Source organism: Pelophylax lessonae (genome assembly GCF_965119305.1).
Source record: "Pelophylax lessonae genome assembly, chromosome: 10".
Classification (NCBI taxonomy): Eukaryota; Metazoa; Chordata; class Amphibia; order Anura; family Ranidae; genus Pelophylax; species Pelophylax lessonae.
The window spans coordinates 64,461,919-64,481,421 of NC_138777.1; the positions used below are offsets into that span (position 1 = coordinate 64,461,919).

The 19,503-nt window shown below is 43.0% G+C and overlaps 1 protein-coding gene across 1 annotated transcript in view; it reads right to left on the reverse strand.

Annotated features, from left to right (window-relative positions):
* ANO3 (anoctamin 3) overlaps positions 1 to 19,503 on the reverse strand; it is a 542,814-nt gene that overhangs the window by 72,246 nt on the left and 451,065 nt on the right. Inside the window, exon 15 of the mRNA XM_082269831.1 lies at positions 828 to 910. Coding sequence (XP_082125957.1) covers positions 828 to 910 — 83 coding nt within the window. The remainder of the gene's footprint in view (positions 1 to 827; positions 911 to 19,503) is intronic.

A 19,503-nucleotide genomic window follows, 5' to 3' on the forward strand; every position in this document is an offset into this window, starting at 1 on the left:
CCCATAAACTAGTATTTAAAAATTAAATTACACCATAAAGTGACGCACTATGCCTTTAAATCATATCAAATCATATAAACATATACAAAATCAATTTTTTAGGTGACCATATAAATTCATCAATTAATTATATAGAATTATGCTAATAAATACATTGTAAGTTATGTTTGGGAAGAAACTATATAACATACAAAAAAATTGTGTTGAATGCAAAAAACATTTGTGTTCATGCTCTTCCACACTTCATCCTTCCAGTTTCTTGATGTCTGGATGATAACGCGTCAGAAGGCCTTAACAATTTGGCATCATCACACATGCCGAACAGCGTGGTGCCATCTTTGTTTTGCTTTCTAATTGTTTTACCGCTTCTTATGTGAGTGTATATGCTTTTAATACATTTTTGGGCCTTACGGTGCTGTGCTATGTGGAGTTTTCCGTCTTCTTAATATACCAGAATATTTGACTGGGGATGAAGTGTGGAAGAACATGATCGCAATTGGCCATTAGATCTTTACCCTTTGGGGTACAGTGCTTGAGATTTCCTATAGTGAAGAGGTCTTAGGATCTGGTAGGGGGTGTGCAGTTTGTGGTGGTGGCAGACACATTGAATTAATTCAGTCATGGGACCGCCGGTTACATCCTTGGAAGTGGACTTTGTGCACTATCAAACGTTTGTGTTTAACACAGTTTTATAATTTTTATTATATTTTATATAATTTCTTTACAAACATAACTTTATGGAACAACGCAGTTCGCCCCAATCCTACAAAGAGCAGATTTAATAAAAAACCAATGCAGGTATAAACAAGTTTGAATAAAATATGTACTTCTTCATCTTCCCAGTCAATGAGATCCCAGTCGTAGGTTAGTACAGCTCTCCGTCTTTTCCAGAACTCAAGGAAGACAGTGGCTGAAACAAGGCAAAGTTACATGTTGTTTAATAGCTGAGCTTTTCTTCTTCCATTATTATAAAGAACACAAAAACTAAGCAAATAAAAAGTAGGGTAATTACATTTTGTGCCTTTAAGTTATTATGCTCTTTGGAACATGAAGGTAGCAAACAAGCACACTGAGCAAATATACAAATAGGTAGAGTAGTAAAACCAAAAACACAAGTTTCATATATTGCAGGTTACCAGTGCTTTGTTATGGTGGTTGCATCAATTTTCTTTTTCAGTATTTTTTTCCCATTATTTTTATAAAATAACCCAAGGATATTAGGCGGGAAGGTGCGGAGAGGGCCACCTATTGCTCAAATTGGAGCCGGTTTATCATGAGTCTAGTCTCAGATCTGTTTTCTATTTACCTTCCCTCCCTGTTGGTATTACATATGGCATGGAGTCATAAAAAGTGGCTCTATAGCTGAAGAGGAAAGGATAGTAAAAGTGTAATAACAATGTAAGAAAGATGATGGAATATCATGAGGCAATTGAGAAATTGTCAAAATATAGATCACTGCACACATATATGTGCAAATAAAATATTCATATAATCCAAAAGTCAATTATCAATAAATTCATAATCAACCATATAAAAAATATAAAAATATATAAAAAGCTCCAGTGCAAAAAAGTGCTTTTCAAAAAAGTGAAGTTGGCCTCTTACCAAACTGGAGAGCTCAAAATATAGAGATCAAATAGCGCTAACAATCTCCTGGGTAGCCAACGCTCTCACCATCAAGCATCCAGTTAGCTCAGTGACCCCATCAGTAGGATATTACCAAGGTGTCTCCACTCCAGGAATATGCTTCTGGTACCTTATGCCTGGTTTGCACCCACACAAATCTCTGCAATAGATCCCGGTGTGCACTGATTGACATACAGAGCTGCTCGCTCCTCTAAAGAAAATGCTGTGTGGCCAGACAAAGGACAACAGTGATGTACTGTTGAATAAATTGCAAGCTTTGCAGGCAGTATCACCTGGAAGTCTAAAGCATATTTGGGTGGCTGAGAAGGCTTTGGAATTGGTAAAGGTCCATGGTTTGGCAGCAAAAGCTTCATGGTGGTATATCCTAAAAGTCCAGTGCAGCAGAACCCTGGGTAGAAACTAATTACCTGGGGTCCCAGGGCAAGGGCAGGTCAAGGACTCTACCTACACGTAAAGGTCCAAGCTGTCTAAGTTCTCACCCAAGTTGACAAGCCTAAACTATGACTGGTATATTGTGCTACACAACCTTTAATTGAAGAGCAGCCTGTTTACAGAAGTAAGCCAGCAATATGTAGATATAGAATCCTACGCACTATCCTACGCACTACCACTTATAAGAAATAGGAAGCAGCTGCTCACAACCTAACAATGTGTTCCACATCTAAAATACAATTGTTTACAAATATGAAGTGGTGCTATGTGTCAAAAACTAAAAGAATAATGAAACTATATAAAGAATTGCAAACCGTAATATTATGTGTCTGATTTCTCAAGGTAGATATTGAATAATGTTAATAATAATAATATTTGATCTACTGATTTTGTACTCAAAGTGCCAATGAACTTCTCACCAAGATGTGCAAAAAAAATAAATAAATAAATAAAATTCTTTAGTCTTATCACATTACAGCATCTTATCACATTACAGCATTAAAAAAGTACCTCTACTGGGTATTGTAATCAAAAACACCAGTGCTGCATGTAATGCAAAATTGTGCAAAAGTGAGCAAATAAGCAAAAATTGGTTAAACATTGATCTATATGTGATAAAGTGAAAAGAACAATACCATTTCGTGACTTGATTTTCATATAATAGTGTCCATTAGAGAACAAAATCAGTGTGTCCAGTGATATCGGTTGTACAAACGTCATCAAATTCCTCAGTGATGTGATCACTCCCCCTTGCATCTCAATCCACAATGTGTGTGCTAGCAGCTCACCTCATTCCCTAGACCAGAAGGTCTAAGAGAATTTAGGGTGTAGGCAGTTCCTAAGTTACCCAGGGCATACCCAGACATACCCCACATACCCAGTTATGTGGGTCTGTCCTCACTTTCTCCCACTATCCACTCTCCTCTCCTCCAGTGTGTGATATGGTTATACAAGAAAGCAAATCCTCATTGTGTAATATTCCAATTGAAATGTATTAATTTAAAAAAAAAAAAAAACGTAGTAACTCACATTTGAAATCAATATAACAGCATCAGAAACCATAAACTTCAAAGATCGGCCGAAAACTGGAAGTAATTGTCAGGGTGCCAGGAAAGAGTGAGGAGAGAAATCAAGAACAGCTGGGGTCAAGTCCAGAGCGGGTAGCCATCCAAGCTGGGACCGAGTCTAGGAGCAGGTAGTCATCCAAGCCGCGGTCGAGTCCAGAGGTGGGTAGTCTGTCGATGCCAGGTCGTCTGCCGATGCCGGGTCATCTGCCGATGCAGAATCGAGAGCCAGGAAAGTCGTCAGCCAAGCCAGGTCATACACGAAGAAACACTGAGAACAGAAGACTGCTAGCATCGATGCACCTTGGAGCACAAACACAAGGGCAAAGGCCTGCAAGCCATCAGGTGATATATATAGTCGGGTGTGCAATATCATCACTAAGCGACGCCCAGGCAGCAGGCAAGTGATGATGCAAACAGAGTTTATAAAAGACAGGAGTCTGGACATGTCCAAGATGGCTGCCAACAGGAAGGCAAGGTAAGACCTTGACAGTGATGTACCCAACTCCTTCCCGACTAGTTGCGTCGCAGCCCACATGACTTCATCAGGGGGGTACTATTTTTATGCTGGATTGTGATAAGACTAAAGAATTGTGTTTTTATTTGTGTTTTTTTTGCACATCTTGATGAAAAGTTCATTGTAGCACTGGCACTGACACAAAATGAGTAGATCAAATATTATTATTACTCACATCATTCAATATCTACCTTGAGAAATCAGACACATGTAATATTACTGTTTGAAATTTTTTATATAGTTTCAATATTCTTTTAGATTTTGAAGCATAGCGCCACTTCATATTTGTAAACAAAAGCCAGCAATATGGCATTTCACCTTCTGCTGGGATGAAGGCAGATGCACCCTAGCTCTACTGAGGCTCGGTTCACATATATGCGATGCGGGAAGGCTGCGAATTCGCAGCCTGTTCCCGCATCGCACACGCACCCCCGGCAGTTCACACTGCCATATGCGATACGCTGGGGGTGTCAATGTAATCTTAACGACACCCCCAGTTTGATCGCATATCGCAGTGCGATCGTGCAGCTCGCACAGGATCGGATCGCACAAGTGTGAACCGCTGTGCGATCCGATCCTGATGCGGCTAGAAAAAAGGGTCCTGTGCGTGTTTGGTGCGGCTGCGGTGCGAATTTAGCCATACAAACTGTATGGCTAAACTCGCACCACACAGCCGATCGCATGTAATGTCGGAGCAGTGCGCTCCGATATTACATGCGAACCCCGCACACGCACAAGTGTGAACCGGGGCTTAAAGAGATTGTCATAGTTGACTAACAAGATACTTTAAGAATTCCTCCATGTTTTCCCAGATAAGCTCAGATCGCCATGTAGATTCTATACCAGTGCCAACTTTTGGTGTTTGCAGGTTCCCCTTATATATGAAATTTCAGTATTTTTATAGGGTTCCTGTTGCACTATAGGACAGTGTGGAGGCACTTTTAAGTTATGATGGGGCACTGAAGAGCCTCTCCTATACAGTGGAAGCATACCTATTTTATTACAACTTCTAACCAGTTTTCCTTAGAAAGCTTTCACTGTATTCTGTTATTAGAATGTATTTTACAGTAAAAACAAATACCGTATATACTCGAGTATAAGCCAACCCGAATATAAGCAGAGGCACCTAATTTTACCACAAAAAAGTGGGAAAACGTATTGACTCGAGTATAAGTCTAGAGTGGGAAATGCAGCAGCTACTGGACCCAACTGGACCACCACGAGACACAAAACAGGGGCTGCGGGCATGGTGCAGGGGCTGTGGGCATGGTGAAAGAGATGCAGGGCTGTGGGCATGGTACAGGAGATGGTTCATGCATGGTACAGGCATGGCACAGGTGATGGTACAGGAGATGGTACGGGCACGGCACAGGTGATGGTACAGGCATGGCACAGGAGATGGTACAGGCATGGATAAGGGGATGGTACAGGAGATGGTACACAGGCATGGCACAGGTGATGGTACACAGGCATGGCACAGATTGTACAGGAGATGGTACACAGGCATTGCACAGGGGATGGAACAAAGGCATGGCACAGATTATACAGGAGATGTTACACAGGCATATCCCAGGTGATGGTACACAGGCATGGCACAGATTGTACAGGAGATGCAGTGCTGCGGGCATGGTACAGGAGAATATCCTGTACCATGCCCACAGCACTGCATGAGGAAATGAAGGGGCTGCGGAGGAGTCTCACTTACCTGTCGGTGAGGCGCCTTATATTTAAAAATGGTGCCGCCCCCGGCGCCAACACGTCACCGCAATTAATATTAGCCAAAGCACAATTTGTACTAATGTGACCAAGATGCATTCATTGCATTGTGTGTCCAGACTGTGATAAGTAGAAAAATACTAATAATTTCTGCAATCGTTGTAGATTAAGGTTTGCCACATATGTTAAAATTACTAGTCTGTTATTGCACAAGTCTCTCCTTTCACACAGTTATAAATATTAGCTGCAGCATGCTACGCAATAATGTGGGCAACTGACAATTTAAAAAGGTGAGGCCACTCATTAGGTAAAGTCATCTATTATCTAATTTTCAAGACAGCACTACAGTTTGGACATCAATCAATGGAAAAGTTGGATTGTGGAAATGTTTGTGCAACATTTAAATAATAATTTCTATCTATATTGCTTTGGTTTTATTTGGAGAACATTCATTACAGCACGTCGATCACCGGGTGATGGACAGTGATTGACCGCTGGCCCCCGGCGATCGGCTTTGAGTCTCACAGAACACAGCTCTGTGCATGTAAACAGCACAGAGCTGTGTTCAGTGACAGGGGATCTAGTTGGTTTTTCATTCCCTGCTAAGCAGGGAATGAGAACAAATAGATCCACAGTAAAATCACCACACAGTACAAACACAAACATCTGTCACGCACATATTTTTATCCCCTTATCACCCTAGATGGAAACCCCTTTCTGCCCAGTTTCATTAATACAGTGACAGTGCATATTATTAGCACTGATCACCGTAATAAAAGCAAATGTGATGTCAGTGCCAGTTAGTTACCGTAGTTTCCCCCCAGCGTCAGCTAGTGTCAGATGGACAGCTGCATAAGTCGCTGATCGCAGCAATCACTAGTTTAAAAAATAAAAATTCCAGTACAGTATACCGTAAAGTTGTGCTCATAAGCTTACATACCCGGGCAGAATTTATGATTTCTTGGCCATTTTTCCGAGAATATGAATGATAACAAAAACTTTTCTTTCACTCATGGTTAGTGTTTGGCCGAAGCCATTTATTATCAATCAACTGTGTTTACTCTTTTTAAATCAGAATGACAACAGAAGCTACCCAAATGACCTTGATCAAAAGTTTATATGCCCTGGTGATATTGGCCTTATAACATGCACACAGGTTTACACAAAGGGGTTTGAATGGCTATTAAAGGTAACCATCCTCACCTGTGATCTGCTTGCTTATAATTAGTGTGTGTGTATAAAAGGTCAATGAGTTTCTGGACTCCTGACAGACCCTTGCATCTTTCATCCAATGCTACACTGACGTTTCTGGATTCTGATTCATGTGCAAAGCAAAAGAATTTTAAAGGATCTGCGGGAAAAGTTAGTTGAACTGTATAAAACAGGAAAGGAAATATAAAAAGATATCCAAGGAATTGAGAATGCCAATCAGCAGTGTTCAAAAAATCAAAAAGTGGAAATTAAGAGGTTCTGTTGAAACCAAACCACGGTCAGGGAGACCAACTAAAATTTCAGCCACAACTGCCAGGAAAATTGTTTGGGATGCAAAGAAAAACCCACAAATAACTTCAGGTGAAATACAGGACTCTCTGAAAACATGTGGTGTGGCTGTTTCAAGATGCACAATAAGGAGGCACTTGAAGAAAGATGGGCTGCATGGTCTAGTCACCAGAAGAAAGCCATCACTACACAAATGTCACAAAGTATCCCACTTACAATATGCCAAACAGCACAGAGACAAACCTCAAACCTTCTGGCACAAAGTCATTCGGAGTGATGAGACCAAAATTGAGCTTTCTGGCCACAACCATAAACGCTACATTTAGAGAGAAGTCAACAAGGCCTATGATGAAAGGTACACCATTCCTATTGCAAAACACGGAGGTGGATCACTGATGTTTTTGGGATGTGTGAGATACAAAGGCACAGGAAATTTGGTCAGAATTGATGGCAAGATGAATGCAGTATGTTAGCAAAAATTACTGGAAGAAACTTAGCATTCATCAGCCCGGAAGCTGCGCATGGGACGTACTTTGACATTCCAACATGGCAATGATCCTAAACACAAGGCCAAGTCGGCCTGTCATTGGCTACAGCAGAATAAAGTGAAGGTTCTGGAGTGGCCATCTCAGTCTCCTGACCTCAATGTCATTGAGCCACTCTGGGGAGATCTGAAATGTGCAGTTCATGCAAGACAGCCCAAGAATTTACAGGAACTGGAGGCTTTTTGCCAGGAAGAATGGGCAGTTTTACCATTTGAGAAGATAAAGAGCCTCATCCACAAATACCACAAAAGACTTACAGTGATACAGCCTATAATTAGAGAAAGTGTGTCCATAACAACCATCTAACAATAAATTGGTGACAATGATCTTCAAACAGTAAGGGTCCTTTTACAGGGGCTTTCCACCCGGCGGACTCTGTTTTGCTCAGTGGGGATCCATCTGCCGATCCCCACTGAGCAGGCGGAAGACAGGTCTGTCTCCGCTCTGTGTGCAGAGACAGACCTGACACATCCCCGCTCTCCTCTGTGGGGGATCGGATGAAAACGGACCGCCTGTCTATTTTCAACCGATCCTATCGGATCCGATCCTCCAGACAGGTAGAAAATAGGGTTTCCATCCATCTGGATTTCACGGACAGGATTGGATTGTATAGCAGCTGGTGTCAGTGGACATGTCACCCCTGACATCCACTGCTCCATAGAGGTGCGTGGAGCATCTGATCAGATCCACCTGAAAAAACTGGACCTGATCAGAAAGCCCTTGTGAAAGGGGTCTTGAAAGCATCCATTCCTTCAATTAGTGCACATGTCCATACGTGCTGTGCAAGTGCTCATACATCCAATGGTAAAAATTCTGTGATATTTGTGTGCTGCTATAAAAAACTGAAGTGCCCTCCACCGGTCTCACTATGTGCTCACCTCCCGGGGAGACCCTGTCAGGGGTCTAAATATGCCTTCCTCTTAGGGGTATCAATCCAATGGTCCATAATGTCTCTGCTGGTTCATGGGCTCCTGTTCCCTTGTATAGTATCCCTCATATGTGCATGTCATGAGAGTAAGGAGAAAGCTGACATCTATCTACAGTATGTAATAACCTGGTCTTTTATTCAAATAAAAAGTTAAACTTTTTAAAGGTGAACTGTCTCTGGTGCACACAGGTGGCTCGCTACGCACAATTGGGATGTAAGCTCCCCTTCAGGTCACTAAACCATCGCAGATCCTTGACCTTGTATTCCCCAGTGGGTGAGTGAATATGTCACAGGCTCCGCCCCCAAAAATGATTTTTTTACATTTATTTATGGGATATGTTTTATGGCAGAATATATATATATATATATATATATATATATATATATATATATGTGTGTGTGTGTGTGTGTGTGTATATATTTACACATATAATATATATATATATATATATATATATATATATTCTGCCATAAAACATATCCCATAAATAAATGAAAAAAATCATTTTTTTTGCTTAATTGATTTTTTTTTTTTTATATATATATAATTAAGAACAAAAAACAAAACACAGAGGTGATCAAATACTACAAAAAGAAAGCTCAATTTATGTGAAAAAAAAGATATACATCTTGTTTGGGTACAGCATTGAATGACCATGCAATTGTCAGTTAAAGTAGCACAGCGCCACATAGCAAAAAATGGTGGTGCTTCCGGAGGGCAGGTGGTTAAGGTCAGAGAGCTCTTGGTTATATTGGTTATACAGTGATGTTTTTATTTTTCCCAGTAAGCACCGTGACAGAAATTGTTAGTTACTTTTCCTAGGGGTGATACACACAAGCATTGCAGCAGCTAGTTGCTGAGTATCAGAAGCATTACTTCAGCTGTAGCATTAGTGCTGGCATTTGCTGCGGCCGTTTTTAGTAGAGACCATATTTTCAACTCCATAAACTCTTATGGGTACAAAATTTAGAAAGTGCTTATTGGGAGTTGCACAATAAAAGCCAGACTTTGATATGCATGTATATAAAAATAAACAGTTACCACTTAAAACAGCTTGTGACCTTACACATGGCTAAAGTTTTAGGAATACAAAGAATATGTATAACTAAAGGCCCCAGTCAGTTTTCAGGCAGATCCGATCGGAAGCTCAATTGACCTCTATGGAGCAGTGGATGTCAGCGGTGACATGTCCGCTGACATCCGCTGCTATCTGATCCGATCCTGTTTGTGAAATCCAGATGGATAGTAACCCTATTTTCCATTTGTCTGGATGATCGGATTGGATGGGATCGGATGAAAACGGACAGGCGGTCCATTTTCATCTGATATCCTCATAGAGGAGAGCGGGGCTATGGCAGGTCGTTTCAGCACAGTGAGACAGACCTGTCAGAGCCCCGCTCTCCTCTATGGGGAGATCTACCTGCTCAGCGGTGATCGGCGTATCGATCCCCCGCTAAGCAAAGCGGAGTCTTCCGTGCAGAACACCTTTGCTGTTTGTATGCTTCTAGTAAAATTCTACTGGATATAGCTACACAGTACAAAACTCAAACCTTTATCGTTCCCTCACACAGTTACGCCCACATACCATAAATTGCTGACTTGTCAGGTGAAAGGGACAACAGTTATTGGCGTACCCTATGTCTTTCATTATGAGTGACGTGCATAGAAAACTGGATGTACAGTATCTCACAAAAGTGAGTACACTCCTCACATTTTTGTAAATATTTTATTATATCTTTTGATGTGACAACACTGACGAAATGACAATTTGCTACAATGTAAAGTAGTGAGTGTACAGTTTGTATTACAGTGTCAATTTTCTGTCCTCTCAAAACAACTCAGCACACAGCCAATAATGTCTAAACCGCTGGCAAAAAAAGGGAGTACACTCTAAAGGAAAATGTCCAAATTGGGCCCAATTAGCCATTTTCCCTCCCAGATTTCATGTGACTCATTAGTGTTACAAGGTCTCAGGTGAGAATAAGGAGCAGGTGTGTTAAATGTGGTGTTATCACTCTCACTCTCTCATACTGGTCACTGGAAGTTTAACATGGCACCTCATGGCAAAGAACTTTCTGAAGTTCTGAAATAAAGAATTGTTGCTCTACATAAAGATGGCCTAGTCTATAAGAAGATTGCCAAGACCCTGAAACTGAGCTTCAGCACGGTGGCCAAGACCATACAGAGGTTTAACAGGACAGGTTCCACTCAGGACAGGCCTTGCCATGGTCGACCAAAGAAGTTGAGTGCACATGCTCAGCATCATATCCAGAGGTTGTCTTTGGGAAATAGACGTATGAGTGCTGCCAACATTGCTGTAGAGGTTGAAGGGGTGGGGATCAGTCTGTCGGTGCTCAGGCCATACGTCGCACACTGCAGCAAATTGGTCTGCATGGCTGTCATCCCAGAAGGAAGCCTCTTCTAAAGATGATTCACAAGAAAGCCCGCAAACAGTTTGCTGAAGACAAGCAGACTAAGGACATGGATTACTAAAACAATGTCCTGTGGTCTGATGAGACCAAGATATACTGATTTGGTTCAGATGGTGTTGAACGTTTGTGGCAGCAACCAGGTGAGGAGGACAAAGACAAGTGTGTCTTGCCTTCAATCAAGCATGGTGGTGGGAGTGTCATGGTCTGGGGCTGCATGAGTGCTACCGACACTGGGGAGCTGCAGTTCATTGAGGGAACCATGAATGCCAACATGTACTGTGACATACTGAAGCAGAGCATGATCCCCCCCCCCTTCGGAGACTGGGTCGCAGGGCGGTATTCTAACATGATAATGACCCCAAATACCCCTCCAGGATGATCACTGCCTTGCTAAAGAAGCTGAGGGTAAAGACGATGGACTGGCCAAGCATGTCTCCAGACCTAAACTCTTTTGAGCATCTGTGGGGCATCCTCAAATGGAAGGTAGAGAAGCTCAATGTCTCTAACATCCACCAGCTCGGTCATGTCGTCATGGAAGGGGTGGAGAGGACTTCAGTGGCAACCGGTGAAGCTCTGGTGAACTCCATGCCCAAGAGGGTTAAGGCAGTGTTGGAAAATAATGGTGGCCACACAAAATATTGACACTTTGGGCCCAATTTGGACATTTTCACTTAGGGGTGTACTCACTTTTGTTGCCAGCTCTTTTAGACATTAATGGCTGTGTGTTGAGTTATTTTGAGGGGACAGTAAATGTACACTGTTATACAAACTGTATACTCACTACTTTACATTGTAGCAAAGTGTCATTTCTTCAGTGTTGTCACATAAAAAGATATAATAAAATATTTACAAAAGTGGGGTGTACTCACTTTTGTGAGATACTGTATATCCATGTAGTATGGTTATAGTCAGCACTATGGATTGCTAGAACTATCCAAAGCATTTTGTTCTATAAATGATATATACATACTATACTATGTTTTATACTGTGAATATCTGGATAAAACCTGTAAATAATGACCATTTGAATATTTCACAAAGTGTGTTAAATGCAAGCAGGACATATTTAGCTTCATAATAGTTGTTTACAATTGCATTCAAAGCTACCTATTAAAAAGTACTTGTACATAGCAGATGTAACTGAAGCTCGAATTGTCAGTTTGGTTGTTCTGGGGATAGTGAGGGTAAAGAGAATGTATAGTTAAAATGTTTTTAAGTTTTGAGTTGGAAAGGGCCAGAACCCTTTTTCATTTATTTTTGGCCGTATGTGTCCCACATGGGAGATTCCCCTTCACTTCATGTCCAAAGAGGCAACAGGGAGTGATAGGAAATCTCTACAAAGACAGCGCTCACTAAAACAGGTGTTCCCCTATTGCAAGACTGAGGCTGGCCATACATTATACACTTTCCTTGTACAATTTTCCTTAGATTTACCAAAACCAAATAATATGAGGTCAAATCTAAACCCTTTCAATTTGCATGCAATCAGACAGGCTCTTGCACTATATAGCTGAAGGTAAATCTAAAGGAAATTTTATAATGTATGGCCTGGTTGACCCCTGACCTTTTGTTCTGGTAACATCTCTTAAGTGTTGGATTTTCCAGTTTCTGTCTCAAGCAGTGGCAGCCCGTCCATTGGGGGCGCAGGGGTGCCGCCCCCCTATCCATGCGTCCGGCCCCCTAATCTACATGCAGGGCGCTGGACGCATTGATTCCAATGTTTTTTTTTTTTAAGCATGTGAAGTGGAGCCCACAGGACCACCTCTTCCTAGCTAAATAAAAGACAGCCCCTTCCCCGAAGTGAAGTATATCCCCCCCCCCGCCGAACCTACCCCTCCATGTTCAGCCTCTCATGGAGTTGGAAGACTCAGAATGCTGAAAGCAAATCTTCCTAAAAACTGTGTGCCGGGCTGTGGGCAAAGTGATGCTTAAACAGCATTGATATTGTACAGGTGTAATATTATCTACTTGCCATCCGCGCTACAGCCTATATACGGCTGCAGCGCGGACTCAAATTTTCGGGAGGCCGTTTTTAAACGGCCTCCCAGTGACACGCCCCCCGCGCGCTCCCGCGAGCGCGCAGCGGGGAGAATCTGTGTCGGCCGTGTCCCTTGGACACGGCCAATCACAGATCGTGGTGAATGGCCAATCACAGCGGCCATTCACCACGTGATCGGATCATCCAATGAGAGATGATCTCATATGTAAACATATGAGATCATCTCTCATCGCCGGCGCTCCTTCCTCACACGGAGCCTGCAGTGTGAGGAAGGAGGGAGAGCTGCACAGCGCCAGGGACAAAGAGACATGTAATCAGGGCACTGATCACCAGTGCCCTGATTACTACAAGGTAAAAAACATACACAGTGCCCCCCCATCAGTGCCCACAGTGCCCGCCATCAGTGTCCCCATCAATGCCCACAATCAGTACCCATAGTGCTGCCAGTCAGTGCCCATCAGTGCCTGCTCATCTAGGCACTGATAAGCACTGACTGGCAGCACTATGGGCACTGAGTGTGGGCACTGATGGTGCTGCCCATCAGTGCTCATCAGTGCTGCCCATCAGTGCCACCCGTCATTGTCCATCAGTGCCATCCGCCAGTGCCCATCAGTGCCGCCTCTCAGTGCCCAGCAGTGCCGCCCGCCAGTGCCGCCTCTCAGTGCCCAGCAGTGCCACCTCAGTGCCCAGCAGTGCCACCTCTCAGTGCCCAGCAGTGCCACCTATCAGTGCTCATCAGTGCCGCCTATCAGTGCTCATCAGTGCCCCCTATCAGTGCCCCCTATCAGTGCCACCTATCAGTGCCACCTATCAGTGCCGCCTATCAGTGCTCATCATTGCGGAATATTAGTACCTCCTCATCAGTGCCCATAAGTGCCACCTCATCAGTGCCCATAAGTGCCGCCTCATCAGTGCCCATCAGTGCAGCCTATCAGTGCCCATCAGTGCCGCCTCATCAGCGCCCTTCAGTGAAGGAGAAAAATTTATTTTCAAAATTTACTCACAGAAAATAAGAAAAACTTTTTTTTTTTTTCAAAATTTTCTGTCTTTATTCTTTTTTTTTGTAAAAAATAAAAAACCCAGAGATGATTAAATACCACCAAAAGAAAGCTCTATTTGTGTGAAAAAAATGATAAAAATTTCAAATGGGTACAGTGTAGCATGACCGCGCAATTGTCAGTCAAAGTGTGACAGCGCTGAAAGCTGAAAATTGGCCTGGATGGGAAAGGTGTTTAAGTGCACAGTAGGCAAGTGATTATAAAAGCTCTACAATGTCATCATTGCCTCTCAGTTGGCTTTTTTTCCAGTCTTGTATATGCAGTGCACCGCACTGCTCTCCCGGCTTTATTTTCAGCCTGAGAGCGGCTGTAGATGATGTCACAGGGAGCAGGGAGTAGGGATGATCGAACTTTTGAAAAGTTTGGTTCAACCAGAACACCCAAATTTCCCGAAAGTTCGGATCGGATTCCAGAACCCCATTGAAATCAATGGGACCCGAACTTCGGGAATCAAAAAACACCATTTTGAAGCCCTAAAACCCAATAAATGCCCCTATAAAAAGTGCCTAGGGTTCTGGGTCATGCCCCAGGGACTATGAATCAGGTAAAAAAAAGTTCTTAAAAATTGTCGTTTTTTTTTCAATCAATAAATTTTTTATTGAGTTTCAAATACAGATGAAAAACAGAAAATCACAGTAACAGAATGTGATATAGGAAAATAACCACAACAAGGTAGAACAATATCAAAAAGTGGATAATACAGTGTTCAAACAGTAGTATTAGTTTCGTACAAGTGCTTAGGCATCATGCATGTAAAGGTTAACAAAGTTTATTCTGATGAAGGGAGAAGAAGAGAGGCGTCGAACCACCCCGACTTAGAACCCATAGGGGAACAATGTCACCAAGCCCAGGATCAGAATGAGTAGAACTAAGCAAAATAAAAATTTACATTATAAGCTTCTAATATCAGGTGTTAAATAGGGCCACTCCGACCAAGCTTTTTGAAATTTGTGATGGGTTAATACGTTGAAGGATAAAGCTTTTTCTAGTTTATAGTTCTCATTAACCAGGGTGATTGCCTCAGAAAGATTTGGGGTGTCGGTGGATTTCCACTTACGTAATATTAAAATTCTGGCAGCCGAAAGGAGATGTACAATCATTTGTCTATACGTCAGTGGGTATAATTCAATATTTAGATTCAGTAATGCCAACTCTGGTTTGGGCGGAGTTAAGATTCCAGTGATGGATGCCATACAATTGAAAATTGCTTTCCAAAAGCTTGTGAGGGAGGGGCACTCCCAGAGGACGTGTTGTAAGGTACCAACTTTACCACATTCTCTCCAGCATAGTGGTAAAAGGGAGGGATTTATTTTGGATAACCTATAGGGGGTGAAATACCATCTTTTTACAAACTTTGTCATCATTTCCCAATGATTTGTACAATGTGATAATTTGTGGGTCGAATTGATCGCTATTTGCCATTGCTTTAGGGTGAAGGAGTGATTAAGCGTTTTCTCCCATTTCAGCATATGTGGCGATTTAGTTTTAAATTGTCGTTTTTGATAGAGAGCCAATTATTGGAAAAATTATTGAAAAAAAAAAAATTAGATTTCTTTGGATTTAGTGTCTGGGGGGTCTAAAAGTGTACCTGTGAAGTTTCAGCTCTGTAGCATGTCCAGAACCAGAAAAAAAAAACAGATTATTTTTCTTAGAATTTCAGTAGCGCAGGGCTGGTGTTACCCTCCTTTCACACCTGGACGTTTTTGTTTCAGGAGTTTTTCGGTCGTTTTTTGAAGGCGTTTGGAGGCAGGCATGACATCTGAACTTCTGTATAGGGGTATATATATATATATATATATATATATATATATATATACACATTGTATATATATATATATATATATATATCCCTAACCCAGAATCTGCATAGTGGGGTCACTCTGACATGGCAGAGTGGGGTCACCCTGGCATGGTAGAGTCAGGTCACCCTAAACTACACTACGGTCACCCTGACATGGCAGAGTTCGGTAACTCTGGCATGGCAGAGTCAGGTCACCCTAAACTACACTACGGTCACCCTGACATGGCAGAGTCAGGTCACCCTAAACTACACTACGGTCACCCTGACATGGCAGAGTCAGGTCACCCTAAACTACACTACGGTCACCCTGACACTTAAAAGTATCCCTACAAAAAATAGATTATTGAATCTAACTATAGTGGTATATAGTACCCTAACTACACTGCATATCCCTTTCCTCACACTAAAAGAACAGCTCCATACAGCAGAAGATAATTGCAAAATGACACTGGATCTTTACAAGCAGCAGGAGAAACACAAATGCTTCCACAGCCTCTGCATTACAGTGCTAGAGGTCTGGCGGGGCTATGTTATATACTGGGGGGCGTATTCACTCCTGATTGTCCTCTGGACCCCGTAGTCACTCCAATCACATTCCTAGCAGACTCCTGCCCCCTTAATTGGCTTTTACTGATGTGTCTGGGCCAATCACGGGCTTTTAAAGCCCAGTTCCTGTCCCATTGCATTTTGGGCGGTTCTGGTGACCGAATTCCGAACTTTTACCGCAAAAAACGATGGTCGACCCGAACCGTTCGATCATCCCTAGCAGGGAGATGGGGCAGCAAGGGATCCGCCAGGTGCCAAGCAATGGTGTAAAAACCCTTGGAGGTCTGCAGAGTAAAGGACTTCTCTCTCTCTCTGCAGTCCTGCCAGGTAAGGACTTGTTGCTGTTGGTCCCTGCTGTGCAGTGTTCTCCCAGAGATTGAACAGTCTGACTGGTTTTGTCTCAGATTCTGACTGTCTCCTGCCTGCCTCTGGATGTGCTGTCCTGGCTCCCATGCTATGCTGTGTACTCCTGTGGGTTTGATGGTCTGACTGGTTTTGTCTCAGACTCTGACTGTGTCTGCTGTCTGCCTTTGGAAGTGTTGCCTGGGCTCCCCTGCTGCTGCTTCTAAGGTCTTAAAGAGACAGTGTACACGTTTTTTTGGTGAGAGGTAACATATGATTTTTTCTCTATATTTTGTGCAAATATGAGCTTACCACACCTGTTAGTGACACAGAAGACTAGCAAAGGTAGGAGGGCGCAACGTGGGACATGTTTTTAAAAACGAGTGCTCAAAGACTGCATTTATAATTAGTGTTGAGCGAACACGGACTGTATTATTCGTGTTCGTACCGAATAATTGGATATTTGTTACCCGAACACGAACATGGACACTTTACTGTATATTCGGGTAAAAATCCGTGTTCGGTCGTTTTATTTCCGGGTTTTGCATGCTTTGGCGCTCTTTTCATGGCGGGCTTTCAACAGCCAATCAACAATCGTTTAACTGGTGTGCCTTAAGCCATCCCAGCCATGCCTGCAAATGTCTCAGTAGCTGTGATTGGCCGTCTGAAGCATGTGACCAAGTGTTTATAAGTTCGAGGCAGCCGCAGCGGCGTCATTATGCTGCTTAGATCAGGGACAGAGCACACATCAACGTGCTGGCTGCTGATTAGGGAAAGATAGGCAGGAAAAAAACATTTGTGTCCGGATAGAATTGAGGGACAGGTCGGAGTGTTTAGGCAGGGCGAGTTGTAGGCATTTTAGGGATAGAGTCTGCTGAATTATAGGGTCAGTGTGTTCTACAAACTACAATCGATATTGCTGTGTGGGGTGGGGTCTGCACTTAGTTCTCCTGATCTACGATCTCTTCTCAATCCTGTTAGGGACAGAGTCTGCTGAATTTTAGGGAAAGTGTGTTCTACAAACTACAATCGATATTGCTGTGTGGTGTGGGATAGGAGATAGGCAGGTGTCAGTGATCCACATCCATTTTTCTGTGTGTGGGCTGCAGTGAACACAATCTTTTTGGGGTGCAGTGAACACAATCCTTTTGGAGTGCAGTGAACAAAATCTTTGGGGGGTACAGTGAACACAATCTTTGTGGGGTGCAGTGAACAAAACCTTTGTGGGGGTACAGTGAACACAATCTTTGTGGGGTGCAGTGAAGACAATCCTTGTGGGGTGCAGTGAACAAAATCTTTGGGGGGTACAGTGAACACAATCTTTGTGGGGTGCAGAGAAGACAATCCTTGTGGGGTGCAGTGAACAAAATCTTTGGGGGGGGTACAGTGAACACAATCTTTGTGGGGTGCAGTGAACAAAACCTTTGTGGGGTGCAGTGAACACAATCTTTGTGGGGTGCAGTGAAGACAATCCTTGTGGGGTGCAGTGAAGACAATCCTTGTGGGGTGCAGTGAACAAAATCTTTGGGGGGTACAGTGAACACAATCTTTGTGGGGTGCAGTGAACAAAACCTTTGTGGGGTACAGTGAACACAATCTTTGTGGGGTGCAGTGAACAAAACCTTTGTGGGGTACAGTGAACACAATCTTTGTGGGGTGCAGTGAAGACAATCCTTTTGGAGTGCAGTGAACACAATCTTTGTGGGGTACAGTGAACACAATCTTTGTGGGGTGCAGTGAACAAAACCTTTGTGGGGTACAGTGAACACAATCTTTGTGGGGTGCAGTGAACACAATCTTTGTGGGGTGCAGTGAACAAAACCTTTGTGGGGTGCAGTGAACACAACCTTTGTGGGGTACAGTGAACACAATCTTTGTGGGGTGCAGTGAACAAAACCTTTGTGGGGTACAGTGAACACAATCTTTGTGGGGTACAGTGAACACAATCTTTGTGGGGTGCAGTGAACAAAACCTTTGTGGGGTACAGTGAACACAATCTTTGTGGGGTGCAGTGAACAAAACCTTTGTGGGGTACAGTGAACACAATCTTTGTGGGGTGCAGTGAAGACAATCCTTTTGGAGTGCAGTGAACAAAATCTTTGTGGGGTACAGTGAACACAATCTTTGTGGGGTGCAGTGAACAAAATCTTTGTGGGGTACAGTGAACACAATCTTTGTGGGGTGCAGTGAAGACAATCCTTGTGGGGTGCAGTGAAGACAATCCTTGTGGGGTGCAGTGAACAAAATCTTTGGGAGTACAGTGAACACAATCTTTGTGGGGTGCAGTGAACAAAACCTTTGTGGGGTAAAGTGAACACAATCTTTGTGGGGTGCAGTGAACAAAACCTTTGTGGGGTACAGTGAACACAATCTTTGTGGGGTGCAGTGAAGACAATCCTTTTGGAGTGCAGTGAACACAATCTTTGTGGGGTACAGTGAACACAATCTTTGTGGGGTGCAGTGAACAAAACCTTTGTGGGGTACAGTGAACACAATCTTTGTGGGGTGCAGTGAACACAATCTTTGTGGGGTGCAGTGAACAAAACCTTTGTGGGGTGCAGTGAACACAATCTTTGTAGGGTGCAGTGAAGACAATCCTTGTGGGGTGCAGTGAAGACAATCCTTGTGGGGTGCAGTGAACAAAATCTTTGGGGGGTACAGTGAACACAATCTTTGTGGGGTGCAGTGAACAAAACCTTTGTGGGGTACAGTGAACACAATCTTTGTGGGGTGCAGTGAACAAAACCTTTGTGGGGTACAGTGAACACAATCTTTGTGGGGTGCAGTGAAGACAATCCTTTTGGAGTGCAGTGAACACAATCTTTGTGGGGTACAGTGAACACAATCTTTGTGGGGTGCAGTGAACAAAACCTTTGTGGGGTACAGTGAACACAATCTTTGTGGGGTGCAGTGAACACAATCTTTGTGGGGTGCAGTGAACAAAACCTTTGTGGGGTGCAGTGAACACAACCTTT